Consider the following 22,275-nt stretch of genomic DNA (forward strand, 5'->3'; position numbering starts at 1 on the left):
TTAGGACAAATACATATAAGCTTGTTTGCATTAGCTATATATTTGTAGTTCAGTTAGGACACATACATATAAGCTTGTTTGCATTAGCTACATATTTGTAGACCGCTCTGTTGGCCTAGTGATTAGAGTGTCTGCCTTGGATGCAGGAAGTCGTGGGTACAATCCTCTGCGATAGGTGGGTATGACCATAATGTCCATACATCAATAGCCTGATAGGTGGGTATGTCGATAATGTCCATATGTCAATAGCCTGATAGGTTGCCACATAGATGGGTATGACCATAATGTCCATGCATCAATAGCCTGATAGATGGGTATGACCATAATGTCCATACATCTAAAGCCTGATAGGTGGGTATATCTATAATGGCCATACACCAATAGCATGATAGGTATAGCCTGATAGGTTGCCACATAGATGGGTATGACCATGATGTCCATACATCAATAGCCTGATAGATGGGTATGACCATAATGTCCATACATCAATAGCCTGATAGATGGGTATGACCATAATGCCCATACATCAATAGCCTGATAGATGGGTATGACCATGATGTCCATACATCAATAGCCTGATAGATGGGTATGACCATGATGTCCATACATCAGTAGCCTGATAGATGGGTATGACCATAATGTCCATACATCAATAGCCTGATAGATGGGTATGACCATAATGCCCATACATCAATAGCCTGATAGATGGGTATGACCATAATGTCCATACATCAATAGCCTGATAGATGGGTATGACCATGATGTCCATACATCAATAGCCTGATAGATGGGTATGACCATAATGTCCATACATCTAAAGCCTGATAGGTGAGTATGTCCATACATCGATAGCCTGATAGGATGCCAGATAGGTGGGTATGACTATAATGTCCATACACCTATAGCATGATAGGTATAGCCTGATAGGTTGCCACATACATGGGTATGACCATAATGTCCATACATCAATAGCCTGATAGATGGGTATGACAATAATGTCCATACATATATAGCCTGATAGGTGAGTATGTCCATACATCGATAGCCAGATAGGATGCCAGATAGGTGGATATGACTATAATGTCCATACAGTTGTAGCCTGATATATTGGTATGACCATAATGTCCATACATCTATAGCCTGATATGTGGGTATGACCATAATGTCCATACATCCATAGCCTGATAGATGGGTTTCTCTATAATGTCCATACATCTATAGCCTGATAGGTGGATATATCCAAAATGTCCATGCTTCTATAGCCTGATAGGTATGTCCATACATCCATAGCCTGATTGGTGGGTATGTCTATATTGTCCATACATCCATAGCCTGATAGGTGGGTATGTCTATAATGTCCATACATCTATAGCCTGATAGGTGGGTATGTCCATAATGTCCATACATCTATAGCCTGATAGATGGGTATGACCATAATGTCCATACATCTATAGCCTGATTTGTGAGTATGACCGTAATGTCCATACATCTATTGCCTGATTTGTGAGTATGACCGTAATGTCCATACATCCATAGCCTGATAGGTGGGTATGTCTATAATGTCCATACATCTATAGCCTGATATGTGGGTATGTCTGTAATGTCCATACATCTATAGCCTGATAGATAGGTATGTCTGTAATGTCCATGCATCCATAGCTGGATAGGTGGATATGTCTATAATGTCCATACATCCATAGCCTGATAGGTGGGTATGTCTATAATATCATTACATCTATAGCCTGATATGTGGGTATGTCTGTAATGTCCATACATCTATAGCCTGATAGATAGGTATATCTGTAATGTCCATGCATCCATAGCTGGATAGGTGGATATGTCTATAATGTCCATACATCCATAGCCTGATAGATGGGTATGTCTATAATATCATTACATCTATAGCCTGATATGTGAGTATGTCTGTAATGTCCATACATCTATAGCCTGATAGATAGGTATGTCTGTAATGTCCATGCATCCATAGCTGGATAGGTGGATATGTCTATAATGTCCATACATCCATAGCCTGATAGGTGGGTATGTCTATAATGTCCATACATCTATAGCATGATAGCTTGGTATGTCTGTAATGTCCATACATCCATAGCATGATAGGTGGGTATGTCTATAATGTCCATACATCCATAGCCGGATAGGTGGGTATGTCCATAATGTCCATACATCTATAGCCGGATAGGTGGGTATGTCCATACATCCATAGCCTGATAGGTTGGTATATCTATAATGTCCATACATCCATAGCCTGATAGATATGTCCATACATCTATATTCTGATAGATGGGTATGACCATAATGTCCATACATCTATAGCCTGATAGGTGAGTATGTCTGTAATGTCCATACATCCATAGCATGATAGGTGGGTATGTCCATACATCTATAGCCTGATAGGTGAGTATGTCTGTAATGTCCATACATCCATAGCATGATAGGTGGGTATGTCTATAATGTCCATACATGAATAGCTGGATAGGTGGGTACGTCCGTAATGTCCATACATCTGTAGCCTGATAGGTTGGTATATCTATAATGTCCATACATCCATAGCCGGATAGGTGAGTATGTCTCTAATGTCCATACATCCATACCCTGATAGGTGGGTATGTCTATAATGTCCATACATCTATAGCATGATAGCTTGGTATGTCTATAATATCCATACATTCATAGCCTGATATGTGGGTATGTCTATAATGTCCATACATGAATAGCTGGATAGGTGGGTATGTCCGTAATGTCCATACATCTGTAGCCTGATAGGTTGGTATATCTATAATGTCCGTACATCCATAGCCTGATAGGTGGGTATGTCTATAATGTCCATACATAGCATGATAGCTTGGTATGTCTATAATATCCATACATTCATAGCCTGATATGTGGGTATGTCTATAATGTCCATACATCTATAGCATGATAGCTTGGTATGTCTATAATGTCCATACATCCATAGCCGGATAGGTGGGTATGTCCATAATGTCCATACGTCTATAGCCTGATAGGTGGGTATGTCCATACATCCATAGCCTGATAGGTTGGTATATCTATAATGTCCATACATCCATAGCCTGATAGATATGTCCATACATCTATATTCTGATAGATGGGTATGACCATAATGTCCATACATCAATAGCCTGATAGGTGGGTATGTTTATAATGTCCATACATCAATAGCCTGATAGGTGGGTATGTCCATACATCTATAGCCTGATAGGTGAGTATGTCTGTAATGTCCATACATTCATAGCATGATAGGTGGGTATGTCTATAATGTCCATACATGAATAGCTGGATAGGTGGGTACGTCCGTAATGTCCATACATCTGTAGCCTGATAGGTTGGTATATCTCTAATGTCCATACATCCATAGCCGGATAGGTGAGTATGTCCATAATGTCCATACATCCATAGCCTGATAGATGGGTATGTCTATAATGTCCATACATCTATAGCATGATAGCTTGGTATGTCTATAATATCCATACATTCATAGCCTGATATGTGGGTATGTCTATAATGTCCATACATCTATAGCATGATAGCTTGGTATGTCTATAATATCCATACATTCATAGCCTGATATGTGGGTATGTCCATAATGTCCATACATCCATAGCCTGATAGGTTGGAATATCTATAATGTCCATACATCAATAGCCTGATAGATATGTCCATACATCTATATTCTGATAGATGGGTATGACCATAATATCCATACATCAATAGCCTGATAGGTGGGTATGTTTATAATGTCCATACATCCATAGCCTGATAGATATGTCCATACATCTATATTCTGATAGATGGGTATGACCATAATGTCCATACATCTATAGCCTGATAGGTGGGTATGTTTATAATGTCCATACATCCATAGCCTGATAGATATGTCCATACATCTATATTCTGATAGATGGGTATGACCATAATGTCCATACATCTATAGCCTGATATGTGAGTATGTCTCTAATGTCCATACATCTATAGCCTGATATGTGGTTATGTCCATACATCCATAGCAAGATAGCTTGGTATGTCCATAATGTCCATACATCTATAGTCTGATATGTGGGTATGCCATAATGTCCATACATCTATATTCTGATATGTGAGTATGTCTCTAATGTCCATACATCTATAGCCTGATAGGTGGTTATGTCCATACATCCATAGCAAGATAGCTTGGTATATCTATAATGTCCATACATCCATAGCCAGATAGGTGGGTATGTCCATACATGTATAGCCTGATAGGAATGTCCATATATCTTATTCTGATAGGTGGTTATGTCCATAATGTCCATACATCTGTAGCCTGATAGGCGGTTATGTCCACACATACATTGCAAGATAGTTTGGTATTTCCACACATCCATAGTTGGATAGGTGTAGTGTCCATACATCCATTAGTGGATAGTTTGGTATTTCCACACAGCCATAGCTGGATAGGTGTAATGTCCATACATCCATTAGTGGATAGTTTGGTATTTCCACACATCCATAGCTGGATAGGTGTAATGTCTATACATCCATTAGTGGATAGTTTGGTATTTCCACACATACATAGCTGGATAGGTGGAATGTCCATACATCCATTACTGGATAGTTTGGTATTTCCACACATACATAGCTGGATAGGTGGAATGTCCATACATCCATTACTGGATAGTTTGGTATTTCCAAACATACATAGCTGGATAGGTATAATGTCCATACATCCATTAGTGTATAGTTTGGTATTTCCACACATCCATAGCTGGATAGGTGTAGTGTCCATACATCCATTACTGGATAGTTTGGTATTTCCACACATCCATAGCTGGATGGGTGTAATGTCCATACATCCATTACTGGATAGATGTACTGTCCTTGGCAATTTGGTCTGCATTGATTCTTTTTGATAGTTTTGATAAAGTAGGTATTATGTTATCCGTGTCCTTGGCAATTTGGTCTGCATTGATTCTGTTTGATTGTTTTGATACGGTAGGTATTATGTTATCCGTGTCCTTGGCAACTTGGTCTGCATTGATTCGGCTTTATTGTTTTGATACGGTAGAAAATCATTGGAATTTCAAATTTCATTTAATCTGACTTTGCTACTTTTATTACCTGGAAGGAGGCTGCAGTCCTTACCTTCATTTATGTTTAGTGATCAAACACCTTTCGTTCTTAAAATGTTGTGTAGGATAGTATTCTTTATTATTATTAGCATTTTACTTAGCTGGTTTCTTTCCTGTGTTTTTTCTGACCATCACTTCTGTATGTGTGCAGATGGATGAGATTCCAGTGTCGGGGCTCATCTGGAGCTGGGAGGGCTAATTCTTCAGGGTTCAGGGTTCATAGTCCTGGGAAGAATCAGCCCATCACATCCTCAGTTTCGAAATGAGGGTAGTGCACTTAGTACTTCAGGGGTATATATAAATGAGGGTAGTGCACTTAGTACTTCAGGGGTGTATATAAATGAGGGTAGTGCACTTAGAACTTCAAGGGTGTATATAAATGAGGGTAGTGCACATAGTACTTCAGGGGTGTATATAAATGAGGGTAGTGCACTTAGTACTTCAGGGGTGTATATAAATGAGGGTAGTGTACTTAGTACTTCATGGGTGTATATAAATGAGGGTAGTGCACTTAGTACTTCAAGGGTGTATATAAATGAGGGTAGTGCACTTAGTACTTCAGGGGTGTATATAAATGAGGGTAGTGCACTTAGTACTTCAAGGGTGTATATAAATGAGGGTAGTGCACTTAGTACTTCAGGTGTGTACAGAAATAAAATGTCACTGTTTGATTCCCTCCTCCTGCTCCACACTGATGGCCCATTATTTTTAAGGCTAGTCTTGAAAATGAAGGAGGGATAATGTGCATGGGTCTGGGTTATGGATCAGACATTTTTAAGACTAGTCCTGAAAAAGGAAAAGGGTTAGTATGAATGGGCCAGGATCATGAGTTAGATTTGAGATCTGTCTCAAAAGATGCTTTTTGGCAGGATGAATTCCCATCATAAGGTCATGGGTATTTTCTGTCTGGAATAGAGTAAGCTAAACAGTAATAACAGATAAGTATTGCATCATTAAAATTAGTTTTAGTCCACAAAAACCTTCATGTCCAGTATTCAACAAATGTTTAACAGGCTTACATTCTGCTGTAAAGCCCTTTCACACCTTTACAAATGACACTAATCCCACATAAAATATAGCAGCCATTCACGAATATAAACATAGAAAATTTTTGGAAAAACTTGTTGTTCTAGGGTTTAGTGCCTTTTTTCAGCACAAGATAGACTATACGTGGCAGCCAGTATAACTGGTGGAGGAAGAACCCTGGAAAACCCAGGTAAGACCACTGACCCATGAGAAGCTACTGGCAGGCTTTCTCACATATCCAGATTAGCTGAGAGGCTCAAACCCACACAGACAGAAGTGAGATGGCAGTGATCCAGAATAGTGAGTGCTTTAGACCACTTGGCCACATCGGCCCCAGAAAAACTTGAACAAACTCTTCACTAGAATTTGACTGATTTCTAAGGGGTATTATGGCATCATGATCTTTGAAATTTATGCAGATCTTGGATCAACTATGGCTGCAATTTTTTCTATGCTGCCATAGAGTAGATTGTTACAATGTTTCCCATCCATCCACCTACTGTTCCCGAACTTTGTGGATGACTTGCACTTGGGGTAAAGAAAACATAGAAATTTCAGGGTCAAAAGCTCAAATGTCAGGGTCACAGTGATTGAAAAAAAGCAAAATAGCTTATGCACAACAACTTGAGTTTTCCACTGTCTACAGTTACCAAACGTTTTCGATGCTTTTTCCTTGGAGTGAGGAAGAAGACTATTTTGATTTCGGCATCAAAAGGTCAGAGATAAAGTTCACTGTGATAGAAGAAAAATGTTTTCTGCACAATAACACAACGTTTTCCACCATCTACAGTGGCAAATGGTTTATGCAACATCATTTCTTCAGCACTACAAGGACAAAATATGGTAGATGATGTACTTTGAGTAAGGAAGAAGCCTGTTGATTTTGGGATTAAATAAGTCAGAGGGCATGGTCACCTTGATTGTAACTAGAATAATCATATATAATATGGACAAAGCTGATGTCTCATCTTATATGGTCACATTACTAAATATGGACAAACCTTTTGGTGACTTCTTTCAAAAGTGTAAGTTAGGATGAAGTGCATGTGGCATTAGGGTCTTTTCAGTTTGTTCAGATGGTTCACAATTGCTATGAGCAGTTGCAGTTGTCAATGACATTTTCTCAAAAACTATTAGACTTATTTAGACCAAATTTAACTTAGACTTCTATTAATATTAAAACCTTTTAAATTTTTTGCAAACATTGTCAGTTCACAATTAAACATGGGTTCTTTTATCAATAAAAAATGGGTAATCTTGAAACTATTTGAGTCTTATGACAAAAAAGACAAATTTAAACCAAATGTAGCAGAACTCATTAAGACTTGTAGATCATTCAAGTGTAAACAAACGAACAGCAATATTTTAAATTAAAACTTTAATAATTGAAGAGTACTTGCATCCATATTTGATAAGGATCATTCAGGTATAAGGATTATTCCATCTAGATTACTTAGCTTACTGTCATCCCATTTGGTGGTTGAGTTGATGGTAGCCAGGTCAGCAATCTTTGACCTAGGTGGCCATTCATCTTCACATCTTTTATTTTGATAATGAGGTGAAGTCAGGTTGTTTGATTCACCATTCTTCAATTTAATTGTTTCTTTCCTCCATTTACATAGGCAGCCAAGCTTGCAATGGAGAGAGGGTGGGGGATCAACATTGGAGGCGGTTTTCACCACTGTTCCTCTGACAGAGGGGGAGGATTCTGTGCTTATGCAGACATTACACTTGCAATCATGTTCCTGTTCGAGCGAAATCCTAAAGTTTCCAAGGCAATGATTATTGACCTGGATGCTCATCAGGTAGAGTAATAAGTGTTATTTTTTTTACTGCATCTTTGTTTTGTTTATCCTTATTTTTATCTTTGGTGGAAAAGAGATTCCTCTTCAGAAAATAAAGATAAAGGATGTCCAGTATGGTTGCTGAAGCAGCTATGTCAAACATCTTTTTATTGGTACTCCTCCTGAATGAATTGTCATATCAACTAAGGTTTTTTTTGCTTGAAAACTTATGATGTCTGGTTGATCTAAATGAAAGTGATGCAGACCTGACATAAAACAAATGGCTGCCAAGGTAGCCATCTTGAAAATCTTGTTATTGCTACTTCTTCTGAACAGAAAGTCATATTGATATGGGGTCTTGGCCAGAAGATATTTTTATGACATCTGATTGGTCCACACTGAAAATGGTACTAATCTGATGCCTAATATTCTGCCACAGCAGCTTGAAAATCTTATCACAATTTCTGAATGGATTGTCATACATATCAGCATGAGGTTTTCAACAAATGACTTTCTATGATGTCTGGTTGGTGATAAGTGAGAACAGTACCAGTCTGATATCCAGTATGGCCACTACTGCAGGTCGTGAAAATCTTTATATCACTTTTCCTCCTGAATTATATTTTCACCAAAAGACATTTTATGACATCTGGTTGCTCCTAAATGAAAATGGTGCCACTTGCAATCCAATATGGCTGCCACTGCTGTCATCTGGAAAATCTTGCTACTCCTCCAGAATGGATGGTCACATCAACATGGAGGTTATTACTAAAAGGCTTGTTATAATGTCTAGTTTGTCCTAAATGAAAATGGTGCCACTTGCAATCCAATATGGCTGCCACTGCTACCATCTGGAAAATCTTGATGCTCACATAAACATGGAGGTTATTACTAAAAGACTTGTTATGATGTCTAATATGGCTGCCACATTTGGCATCTGGAAAATCATATGGCCACTTCTCCTAGATGGCTGATCATATTGATGTTCACCATAAAATTTATTATGATATCTAGTTGGTTCTTAATGAAAATGGTGTGCAGTTGATAGTCAGTATGGCGACCATGGTAGCCACCTAGAAAATCGTGTATTTTTAATCATCCAGAATAGAAAGTCAAATTAACATGAGCTTTTCACTAAAATATTTCATATGGTGTTGGTCCTAAATGAAATTGCTGATAATCTGATGTCCAGTATGACCATCATAGTGGTCATTTTGAAAATATTATTGCTATTCTTCTTAAACGGAAAGTCATTTTGACATGGGTTTTGCATCAGAGAGTTCTTACAGTGTTTGGTTGGTCCTGAATGAAAACGATCCACCATGGTTTCTATTTTGAAAATATGATCTACTCCTAAACATAGTTATTTACATTGGTTTCTATCCAATAGATCTACGATACCTGGTTGGTCCTAATTGAAAATGATGCCTTTGTTCATCCAATATGGCTGCCATGATGGCTGTCTTGAAAATCTTATTGCTAATCACTCTGAGTTGACTGTGATATTGACAGTGGGTTTCAGAGAAAGCCTTTAATGACATCTGTTTGGTCTAAATGAAAATGGTGCCAATCTCACATCCAGTATTTCCACCATAACAGTTATTTTGAAAATCTTATCACAGAATAATAGCAGAAATGGTTTCAATACTCAGAAGTTAAAAGGAAGAAATAGTCATATTTTGACTTTCTGGAAAATCTTTTTGCTCAGTAGAGCATCAGTCCCTCCATGGACTCTTGTTTTTCAGATTAGTATTTATTTAATAAATTACAAAATTGTCATTTGTCCTGCGTACTGTATCTACTGTAACTAGATTCCTCAGGAATTTCTGCACATTCTATACTGATGGAAACTACTGAAGTACTGGAACAGCAAAAATGTACTGTGGTACATAATTTAAAAAAACCAAAATATGGAAAAATGCTATACTGGTAGTACTGCACAACTCTAGTATGCAACAGATTACTGTAACGCACAGAACTTTTGTAAATTTGGTGAGTGAAGTATATACACTAAATTATTAGCAAAATGATATCATTATTAAGGATCTTATTTTGCAAAACATTTTGTTTCACTAACATGCTGAATTTAGTATATTCATCCAAATATAAAGACACTCCAGTATTATTATTTACAGTTCTAGATTGGTGTGATGATTTTGGGTAGCCACAAAATATAAAGTTAACTGCATCAATTAGGAAAAAAATAGCAGTTCCATTAGAACCCAGTTTTGTGTATGAAATCAACATAATTTTGTATAAGCCTTGGCAGTTCCAATAGACCACAGCCTTGTGTATGCAACCAATAAAATTTTGTATAGGCCTAGGCAATTCCAATAGACCACAGCCTCATGTATGCAACCAACATAATTATGTATAAGCCAAGGCAATTCCAATATACCCCAGCCTCATGTATGCAACCAACATAATTCTGTATAAACCTAGGTAAATCCTTGTGTATGCAACCAACATAATTATGTATAAGCCAAGGCAATTCCAATATACCCAGCCTTGTGTATGCAACCAACATAATTATGTATAAGCCAAGGCAATTCCAATATACCCAGCCTTGTGTATGCAACCAACATAATTATGTATAAGCCAAGGCAATTCCAATATACCCAGCCTTGTGTATGCAACCAACATAATTATGTATAAACCTAGGTAAATCCTTGTGTATGCAACCAACATAATTATGTATAAGCCAAGGCAATTCCAATATACCCAGCCTTGTGTATGCAACCAACATAATTATGTATAAGCCAAGGCAAGTCCAATATACCCAGCCTTGTGTATGCAACCAACATAATTATGTATAAGCCAAGGCAATTCCAATATACCCCAGTCTTGTGTATGCAAGCAATATAATTTTGTATAAGCCTAGGCAATTCCAATAGACCACAGCCTCATGTATGCAACCAACATAATTATGTATAAGCATAGGCAACTCCTCTTGTGTTCAACCAATGTAATTTTGTAATAATGCCTAGGCAAATCCTCTGCACCTTTGTGGCTAATTTTTTTCATCCACCAAACTTTCTGTTGCTAGGAAAATTAACTATTGTCTAAGTTACTGTGATATGTATTATCTAAATGATTACAATATGTATTATCTATATTGTTATGATATGTATTATCGAAATTACTATATTATCTATATTATTGTGATATGTCTGTGATCTGAGTTGTTATATGTATTATCCAAATATTTGATATTTATTATCAATATTATTGTGATATGTATTAAGTCATTGTGATATGTCTATGATCTGAGTTGTTGGTATATGTATTATCAGAATTATTATGAAATGTACCCAAAATAATCCTGCATTAACACATATTGAGTTAAAATTTAGAAGTACAGTACATTATTCCATCTATGTTGATATACAGTAGCACAGATCTTTGATGGTTTCCACCATTTATCCATATGTGTTGACATACAATTGAACAGATCATTGATGATTTCCACCATTTTTCCATGTGTGTTGACATACAATAGAACAGATCTTTGATGATTTCCACCATTTTTCCATATGTGTTGACATACAATAGAACAGATCATTGATGATTTCCACCATTTTTCCATGTGTTGACATACAATAGAACAGATCTTTGATGATTTCCACCATTTTTCCATATGTGTTGACATACAATAGAACAGATCATTGATGATTTCCACCATTTTTCCATGTGTTGACATACAATAGAACAGATCTTTGATGATTTCCACCATTTTTCCATATGTGTTGACATACAATAGAACAGATCATTGATGATTTCCACCATTTTTCCATATGTGTTGACATACAATAGAACAGATCTTTGATGATTACCACCTTTTTTCCGTATGTGTTGATATACAATAGCAGATATCTTTGATGATTTCCACCATTTTTCCATGTGTGTTGACATACAATAGAACAGAAGCACAGATCTTGGAGGATTGGCACCATTATTCACTGTATTTGAGTATAAATCAAACATGACATTCATTCTAATTGAATGGTTGTATAGGCCAAATCAACTAAATACCCTAATATCCCAGTCCCCAAATTTTACACAGTAGTTAGATTATTTTACTTCAAGAATTAGTTTTTTCCTCATGGCATGTAATAACAAACATGTTTGTATGTTTTCTTATTTGTGCAAATCCTTTGCAGGGCAATGGTCATGAACGGGACTTCATGAATGATGACCGAGTATACATCATGGATGTGTACAACAGAGGGATCTATCCACATGATGGTTTTGCAAAAAGTAGGTTTATTCCTGCTACATATAAACTCATGGGGATCATATCTCTTTCATTCATGTTGTATTTTCATTAGTCTTCCTCCCCAGTGAGAGAATGGAATATCCGTTTGAAAGTATTATAGCTATCCAATGATCATTAGACGGGTGTTTATAAACCTAAGATTTATGACTGGCCAGAATAAGGGAATAGCAGGTATCTCTTGTAAAAAGAATTAACAGAAATTAGTCTTTATTTTTAGATTGTTGGAGAGTTGGTGGGACATAACCATCCCTAAGTTGAGCTAATCATTAGGACACTAATTATAGCCACAAGTCATACTTTGTTGATCGCTGATGTCCTTATGAAACTTGAAATATAAAGTTAGATCCATGTCTTGGAACAGGACATATTAGTTATATAGTTTTGCAGCTCAGAGTCAGTGAGTTCTGTCTGGAGTGAAGTTAAAGTTGGTTCAGATGAAGTGTTCATTTCAGTTCATTAGAGTGATGACTGTGAATGAAGTCTTCACTTGTACAAAATGGATATGAAAGTTCTGAATAATTTAAATGTAGACATGGTGAAATGCTGTGGAATATTTTATGAAATAAGTGTAGACATGGTGAAATGCTGTGTAATATATTATGAAATAAGTGTAGACATGGTGAAATGCTGTGGAATATATTATGAACTAAGTGTAGACATGGTGAAATGCTGTGCAATATATTATGAACTAAGTGTAGACATGGTGAAATGCTGTGCAATATATTATGAACTAAGTGTAGACATGGTGAAATGCTGTGCAATATATTATGAACTAAGTGTAGACATGGTGAAATGCTGTGCAATATATTATGAACTAAGTGTAGACGTGAAATGCTGTGGAATATATTATGAACTAAGTATAGACATGGTGAAATGCTGTGGAATATATTATGAACTAAGTATAGACATGGTGAAATGCTGTGGAATATTTATGAACTAAGTATAGACATGGTGAAATGCTGTGGAATATATTATGAACTAAGTATAGACATGGTGAAATGCTGTGGAATATATTATGAACTATGTGTAGACATGGTGAAATGCTGTGGAATATATTATGAACTAAGTGATACTGTTTTTAATATGAACATCATTAGGTAGTCTTTGGTTTGATTAAGTTGGGTTATGGCACAACAACACATTCAAGTAGATTATTGAGTGCCAAGCAGTGGGAGTAACTTTCCCATCTGCATAAAATAAGCATGAACATTACTGAAGCCACATTAGTTTGATTCTTTAATCTAGTTTTTGAAATTATGTACACATACTGACATGATGTGTGCATTTTATAGGAGCCATAAAGAGAAAGGTGGAGTTGGAGCATCTTACAAAGGATGATGTATATCTTGAGCTAGTGGAAATGTGAGTACTGATTTACGTAACAGATGATTTGCATCTTCAGCTATTGGAAACATGAGTACTGATTCACACCTGCAAATTATATATATCTTGAGCTAGCGGAGACACGAGTACTGATTTACACTTACAAATGATGATATATATCTTCATCTTCTGGAAACATGAGTACTGATTTGCACTTACAAATGATGATGTGTATCTTCATCTAGTGGAAACAAGTACTTATTGACACTTACAAATGATTATGTATATCTTCATCTAGTGGAAACATGAGAACTGATTGACACTTACAAATAAATGATATATATCTTCATCTAGTAGAGACATGAGTACTGATTTACACATACAAATGATGATGTGTGTCTTCATCTAGTGGAAACATGAGTACTGATTGACACTTACAAATGATGATATATATCTTTATCTAATGGAAACAAGTACTTATTGACACTTACAAATGATGATGTGTGTCTTCGTCTAGTGGAAACATGAGCACTGATTGACACTTACAAATGATGATATATATCTTCATCTAATGGAAACATGAGTACTGATTTACACTTACAAATTATTATATCTTCATCTTTTAACATATGAGTAATGATTGACACTTACAAATGATGATGTGTATCTTCATCTAGTGGAAACAAGTACTTATTGACACTTATAATAATGATGTATATCTTCGTCTAGTGGAAACATGAGTGCTGATTTACACTTACAAATGATGATGTACATCTTCATTTAATGAAAACATGAGTAATGATTTACACTTATTACACATATGAAGTAGCTGGAAATTCATTGTTTAATTTTTACCTGTTTTCATGCATTACTCAAAGCTTAAATAACATTTTTGAATAGTTTTATGCAGAGGTGGGCAAACTTTCCAGTGTAAGTGCCGCATACACAAATTTACACCTTGTTGCAGGCCGCATAGTTCATTAAGTTAAATAATTAATATTTGAAATAGCAAAAACAAAAGGTTTTTCTAAATAACATCTAATTAATTTTCAGTTGTTAACATGTTGTTAATATTTGAAAACTTAAAGTTAAAATTCAAAAAAAGCACATTTATTTGATAAACAGAGTAACATAAACAGAGTCAGTGCGAATGATGACTTGTTCCTAGGCCACATGAAAACCCTTAGCAGGCTGCATGCGGGCCGTAGTTTGCCTGGTTTTATGTATATTATAATTTAACTTAACATTCATAGAAAATATCGGTACTGAAATTTCAAATATAATCTTGAAACAAAACTTACACACGTGTTCTTGCATAGAAAATGTACCTTTTGATCACTGTTTTTGTAATAGTAACTTAGTTGACCATTGTATTTTCAGTAACATTGAAGGTGCTTTAAATGAATTCCAGCCGGATATTATTGTGTACAATGCTGGTACAGATATTCTGGAAGGAGACCCACTTGGGTGTCTTTCAATCACCCCTAAGGTAATCTCCAGCTTTCTCTTCAATTCAAATCATCTTTGTTCAGTTTTGAATGAAAATGATTTGCTATTAAGTTATGAGAATTATTGTACTTGCATTTGCAGAGATTTCATTTGATGAGATTTTGTATTTAATGTATTCTAGGAAGAAAAGGATCCTAACATTATTCTCTGATTATATTATTTAACATATAAAACATTTTTAATATTTAACAATTAATAACATAACATTTTTTATGATTACATTTGCTGTGCATACACACATACAAACACGTTTTGCCAGCATTTTTCAGTCATAATGTATAATGTGCACCTAGCTGCAATCAGTGTAGACCCAGATCTGCCAGTGTTTCATGTATTATCCTGTAGACCCAGACTAACAATGTTAAATGCATTATCCTCTAGACCCAGATCTGCCAATGTTTCATTATTATCCTGAAGACACAGACCTTCCAATGTTTAACATATTATCATGTAGACCCCGATTTGCCAATGTTTCATTTATTATCCTGAAGACACAGACCTACAAATGTTTCATGTATTATCCTGTAGACCCATATCTGCCAAAACTTCATCCATTATTGTTTAGATGCAGATCTGCCAACACTTCATGCATTATCCTGTAGACCCAGATCTGCCATTGTCTCATGTATTATCCTGTAGACCCAGATCTGCCAAAACTTCATCCATTATTGTCTAGATGCAGATCTGCCAACACTTCATGCATTACCCTGTAGACCCAGATCTGCCAATGTTTCATGTATTACCCTGTAGACCCAGATCTGCCAATGTTTCGTGCATTGTTTAAGACTCACACTGTGTCAGTGGCCTAAGTAGTTCGAGCAACCACATTGGATGGTTTGAACCCTGGCCAAGTCACACCAAAGACTTGTAAAAATGGAGATAGCAGCTGCCTTTATTCTCACTCAACATTAAGATGTTAGTGTTGGGACTGGTCTGCCTGGTTTCAGGATAATGTGACTGAGCGGGATATCATGCTACATGTCTTTGGTATGATGCCCTAGTGCTAGACATCATAGCAATATGAATAAGTTTGTTTAAATTCATGTTAAAATCTAAAGTACACACAAACACTTAAGACTCTAATCTACCAATGCTTAATGGTTTATATTGTAAACCTAATCTACCAATGCTTAATGGTTTGTATTGTTAACTAAATCTACCAATGCTTAATGGTTTATATTATAAACCTAAATCTACCAATGCTTAATGGTTTATATTATAAACCTAAATCTACCAGTGCTTAGTGGTTTATACTGTAGACCTGTATCTTACAGTTTTAAATGATTTTTACTTTTGACTCAAATCTTCCAATTTTTTAAGGTTTATACAGTGGATCCAAATCTACCAATGCTTCCTGGTTTATACTCTGGACCCAATATATACCAGTGATCCCTGGTTTATACTCTAGACCCAAATCTACCAATGCTTCCTGATTTATACTCTAGACCCAAATCTACCAATGCTTCATGGTTTATACTCTGGACCCAATATCTACCAGTGATCCCTGGTTTATACTCTAGACCCAAATCTACCAATGATTCATGGTTTATTTTCTAAACCCAAATCTACCAATGCTTCATGGTTTATACTCTGGACCCAATATATACCAGTGATCCCTGGTTTATACTCTAGACCCAATATATACCAGTGATCCCTGGTTTATACTCTAGACCCAAATATACCAATGATTCATGGTTTATTTTCTAAACCCAAATCTACCAATGCTTCATGGTTTATACTCTGGACCCAATATATACCAGTGATCCCTGGTTTATACTCTAGACCCAAATCTACCAATGCTTCATGGTTTATACTCTAAACCCAAATCTACCAATGATTCATGGTTTATACTCTGGACCCAATATATACCAGTGATCCCTGGTTTATACTGTAGACCCAAATCTACCAATGATCCATGGTTTATTTTCTAAACCCAAATCTACCAATGCTTCATGGTTTATACTCTGGACCCAATATATATCAGTGATCCCTGGTTTATACTCTAGACCCAAATCTACCAATGCTTCATGGTTTATACTCTAAACCCAAATCTACCAATGATTCATGGTTTATACTCTGGACCCAATATATACCAGTGATCCCTGGTTTATACTGTAGACCCAAATCTACCAATGATCCATGGTTTATTTTCTAAACCCAAATCTACCAATGCTTCATGGTTTATACTCTGGACCCAATATATATCAGTGATCCCTGGTTTATACTCTAGACCCAAATCTACCAATGATTCATGGTTTATACTCTGGACCCAATATATACCAGTGATCCCTGGTTTATACTCTAGACCCAAATCTACCAATGCTTCATGGTTTATACTCTAGACCCAAATCTATCAATGATTCCTGGTTTATACTAAAGACCCAATATCTACCAATGCTTCATGGTTTATACTCCAGACCTAGATCTACCAGTGCTCTATGCTTTATCCAGTCAACCAACCCAACCAATTTTTTAGGGATAATACCAATGCTTCATGCTTTATGTTGCAACCCAGATCTACCAATGCTTCGAAGTTTATGTTCTGGACCCAAATCTACCAATACTTTGAAGTTTATGTTCTGGACCCAAATCTGCCAATGCTTTGGGGGCAGCGAGTAGCCAAGTGGTCTAAAGCACTCACCATTACAGATCACTGCTATCTCACCTCTCTCTGCGTGGTTTGGAATCTCAGGCTCGGTCATTTTGGGTTCATGAGAAAGCTTGCAAGTAGCCTCTCCTGGGTCGGTGGTTCTTTCTGGAGTTTTCCCAGATTCTTCCTCCAACATTTATACTAGCTGCTATGTGTAGCCTATCTTGTGCAGAAAAATGGCATTAAACCATAAAATAACAACAATAACCAGTGCTTTGATGTTTATGTTCTAGACCCAAATCAACCAATACTTTAATGTTTATGCTGAAGAACCAAAGGTACCCATGCTTAAAATGTTTATGCTCAACAACCAAATGTACCAATGCTTCAAGATGTATGCTCTAGAAACAAATGTACCAGTTCTTCATGGTTTGTAGTGTAGACCCAAATCACAGATGCTTCATGATTTTTTTATAGACAAAGATCTACCAATGCATCATGGCTCAACCTGTTTGCTTGAAATGACACTAATTTATATTAGACCGATTTCTACACATTTCATGGTTTATCCAGTAGACCCAGATCAATCAGTACTTAATGTTTCATAGTGTGATTCATATCTACCAGTGCTTCATGATTTATTCTGTTTTCTTGAACTCACAAATAGTATGTTCATTGTAAACCCATATTTACTTACTTATGACTGCTTTCTCTATGCTGGAATCATAAGTTGAATGAACTGTGCAGTTACTGATTGTCTGGGATGTTATGAGACAGCTACCATGTTCATGCATTTGTGCTTTTGATATGCACAGTACAGTAAGAGCAATATTTCAGACTTGTGCATGTTAGCCTATTTTGTGCAAATGAATGGTCATTGATTTTGCTTGAAAACTTTGGAAGGATACATGTGCTTCACAGATTTATATTAGAACTTCTTGTTTCTTCATTTTTAGGGTATTATACAGAGAGATGAGATTGTGTTTGAGAAAGCCAGAAAACGGGGAATTCCAGTGCTAATGGTCACAAGCGGTGGCTATCAGAAAGCTACTGCCAGAATCATTGCTGACTCCATAATCAATCTGAAAACCAAAGGCCTGATCTCATGTGAGGCAGCAAAGAATTGTCAGCCATCTCCAAGAGGTATCAGTGTGTGAGTGTTGCTTTTGTAACTTTTCTGGTGTATTTTTGTCTGTTCAGTTGACACTACAACATATAACCTTAGCAGTGTGGTCATTAATTTTACAAGTACAAGGGTTTTCCAGAAAAAAAGGAGGCAGGTCTGGGCGACCTCCCAGATAAGGGATTGTGGTTCAGCACCCCTACTTCTGGGGGACCTAAAATGATTTTAGAAAATTATACGGGTAACATCAATGTATCCTGAAAACAAATATCCATTTTTTGAAAAGTATTTTATGTCGCTATTATGAAATCTAACTGGTGAGGTGTCTGATTGTTCAATTGAATTTGCTTCCTATGGACAGTGATTCTTCATCTGCTTTGTATCATAATTTACTTAGGGTTCTGTACTTTGAAAGCTGCATATGTTGATCTAGCATGTGATTGGGAGGTAGTTTACGTAGATGTATGTTCTTAAAATGTTGCTTATCGAAATAGTGAACTGTTAAGTTATGCAGGCTAAATGAGCAATATCAGACCTACTCTGGTCTCTTGTCTTCTTTGTAAAAATTGTGTTAGTTGCATCTTAAAATATGATAGTGCTGATGACATCGAGTTTACCCAATAAATTTAGTCAAATTTGGCCTTTTCTCGTTTTTAAATATATCTTAACATTTACTATGTAGGTCAGCTCTTATACAGTCAGTTGTCTAAGTGTCTAAGGATTGTGCAGTTAATTGGTTCTTTAGTAATTACTGCTGATGTGATTGGTCATTTCTTAGCTGTCATGGACAGGAGTATGCAGTAAATGTAGGTTCAATTGCTTCTTGTTTTTCAAGCAGTAATGCAGTTTCAGATTCATTTTTATTTAATGTATCTTGCTTATTGGGGGAAGGCCAGATAAATAATGTGAATGATACTAAGATGTTTTCTGTTGTGTGTTGTGGATGAATGTCTCTCATAAACATAACCAGGCTGACTCAGCATCAAGGAAGGGAGATAGATTGTACACCGCTCATTCTAATTTATGTTGCTGATTTTTTCCAGCTGTCTTTGTACTTCAGTTTCTTTAAATTTGTGGCATGCAAAATTGTTTATAATACTGATTTTCTAGTAGGCAGAAATGTTCCATTACTTAATATTCACTGAATAAAAATATGTACATGTTAATCTATACATGCTTCAGACAGTAGTGCTGCACTTGATAAAACATTTAAAACTTTTCCTATACTAAGATAATGTTTGCTTTTAGGTCTTTTCTTATACTAAGGTAGTGTTTGCTTGATAAATCTTTTAGGACTTTTCCTATACTAAGGTAATGTTTGCTTGATAAAACTTTATGGACTTTTTCTATAATGTTTGCTTGATAAAACTTTTAGGATTTTTCCTATATTAAAGTAATGTTTGCTTGATAAAACTTTATGGACTTTTCCTATAATGTTTGCTTGATAAAACTTTCAGGACTTTTCCTATAATGTTTGCTTGATAAAACTTTAAGGATTTTTCTATATTAAAGTAATGTTTGCTTGATAAAACTTTATGGACTTTTCCTATAATGTTTGCTTGATAAAACTTTATGGACTTTTCCTATAATGTTTGCTTGATGAAACTTTTAGGACTTTTCCTATAATGTTTGCTTGATAAAACATTTAGGATTTTTCCTATATTAAAGTAATGTTTGCTTGATAAAACTTTTGGGACCCTTTTTCATTTACTAAGGTAAAGATTTATCAGTGTGTAACTAATATCACTTATATTCTTTATGTCATTAGTTCACAGTGTGGTTGATATAACAGTTATTTATGAACCATTCTTTTTGTTAACAGAAAACAGCATACCCAACAGTAAGAGTGATGGGAACTTTTTCAGCTGGTTTAATAGATTCATGTCCAGTTCTTCCACACCGGAATTCCAGTCAAAAGAACATTGCACTTCCAAGGAGAAGACAACTGTTACCACTTCAGATGCTTCAGACTGTCCAGGTCAGGGGCCTCAGTAAAAACTCCTAACACAGCAGTCTTAGTTCATGAAGTTTTTGAGATTGATGAAAATATTACGTATATTGTGTGATTAAAATTTTTGTACACATTTGATTAGTTGACATACAGGGGAACAGTGTGTCTACAGTGATAGAATCAACCTTTGATATCATTGGCTTTAAATTGTTTTTACTGATTGCAGTAATGTACCATTGTAACATAATGCACAATTGACAATGAATCTGTCAAACAAACAAACAAGAAAATTGGCTGCTACCATTGTGACTTTGACCATTGATCCCACACTTGACACCAGGTATTTTTCATGGCCGTCTTTGATTGTGACCTGGTATGGAGAGTCTTGGACATTTAAGTGAACAGGAAATACAGACATTTTGATTTTTATCATGCCCCAGCCATATGTATGAAAAGGGGGCAGAGGCATAACAAACAGGAGACAGTTGTCTTTTTTTCAAGTTCTAGCCTATTTTGGCTCATGATTCTGTAAGCTACTAGCCCAACAATATTAGCTAGCCCAAGAATTGCAATACATTTTCCTGATTTTAAAAAGAATTTTGATTACTCAGCACCATTGTCTTCATATGTATTTTATGAAATAAACCTGAATAGAGGATAATAGTTTTTATTTTTTTATTTCACTAATAAAATTGAAAATTATAAAAGTGCACAAACCAAAAATTGCCATTAGAATAGTGCAGATTATATGGTTAATGAAAGTATTAATTTCATAACTGTTGGGAAGTTTGAAAACTAAATAAGCCTTTGACTCCGTTCAGAACTAGCATATAAATCAACTTGGTATTATAAATACATATTCATCACTGCTAATAGATTGTCCGTCAGCAGTTGTTGAGAAATTTCAACTCATAGTTTTCTGTGCATCAAATCTTTGTCAGAGACTTGTATTTTTGCAGAAATTGGGATAAGCACTAAATAAATTCAGTTTAGCTTGATGTAGATGTATAAATGAAGATGTATAAATGTAGATGTATTAATAGTACATACTGGGTCAGAATTAATAGAAAAGCCAAAATCATTTGTTCTTTCAGTCTAAATGCATTCTACTAAAACAAAAACTGTGTCATAATTTCAAATGGGTAGTGATTTAAGTTTAAACTTGTTGAAAAATTTCCATCTTTTGCTAGCTGCATCTCACAAAAACGGGAAATTATTCAACTGACTCAATTCAGTATTAAATCATTAGCCATTTGAGATCAACTATGTATATGCCTGAATTCGCCACAGTTTGAAAAGTAGATCACTCTGAGTGACATTTTACACACTTTACAGTAAGTTCAGTTTCTCACTGTTATAAAACTCATTAAGTGCAAACTTATTGGGAAGTACTACAGAGCAATACCAAATGTAGGTACTTTACCAGTACAATACATTTCATGCAATTTTTCAAAATGGGGTGAGATGGGGGTGGAGAGGTTTGAGACAATTAAGAGAAAAATAGCCACCACTATTGTTTACCACTTCCTGATGGAGTTGCGGCTGC

General features: G+C 35.8%; 1 protein-coding gene across 5 annotated transcripts in view; it reads left to right on the forward strand.

Moving 5' to 3' along the window:
* The window catches only part of LOC149788604 (histone deacetylase 11-like), a 64,756-nt gene extending 43,366 nt beyond the window's left edge, over positions 1–21,390 (forward strand). For 4 of the 5 annotated variants that reach the window (XM_089974666.1, XM_089974664.1, XM_089974665.1 and 1 more), the window contains 6 exons: positions 7,796–7,978; positions 12,118–12,214; positions 13,526–13,595; positions 14,937–15,045; positions 18,612–18,798; positions 20,601–21,390. In XM_089974666.1, the coding sequence (XP_089830792.1) occupies positions 7,796–7,978; positions 12,118–12,214; positions 13,526–13,595; positions 14,937–15,045; positions 18,612–18,798; positions 20,601–20,773 (819 nt within the window). In that variant the 3' untranslated portion in view covers positions 20,774–21,390. Of the gene's footprint in view, positions 1–7,795; positions 7,979–12,117; positions 12,215–13,525; positions 13,596–14,936; positions 15,046–18,611; positions 18,809–20,600 lie in introns of all 5 variants that reach the window. The other variant, XM_089974667.1, reaches the window with a different exon arrangement.
* Positions 21,391–22,275: the final 885 nt, after the last annotated feature.

The sequence above is a fragment of the Sinohyriopsis cumingii genome, chromosome 11, assembly GCF_028554795.1.
Source record: "Sinohyriopsis cumingii isolate HCF-2022 chromosome 11, ASM2855479v2, whole genome shotgun sequence".
NCBI lineage: Eukaryota > Metazoa > Mollusca > Bivalvia > Unionida > Unionidae > Sinohyriopsis > Sinohyriopsis cumingii.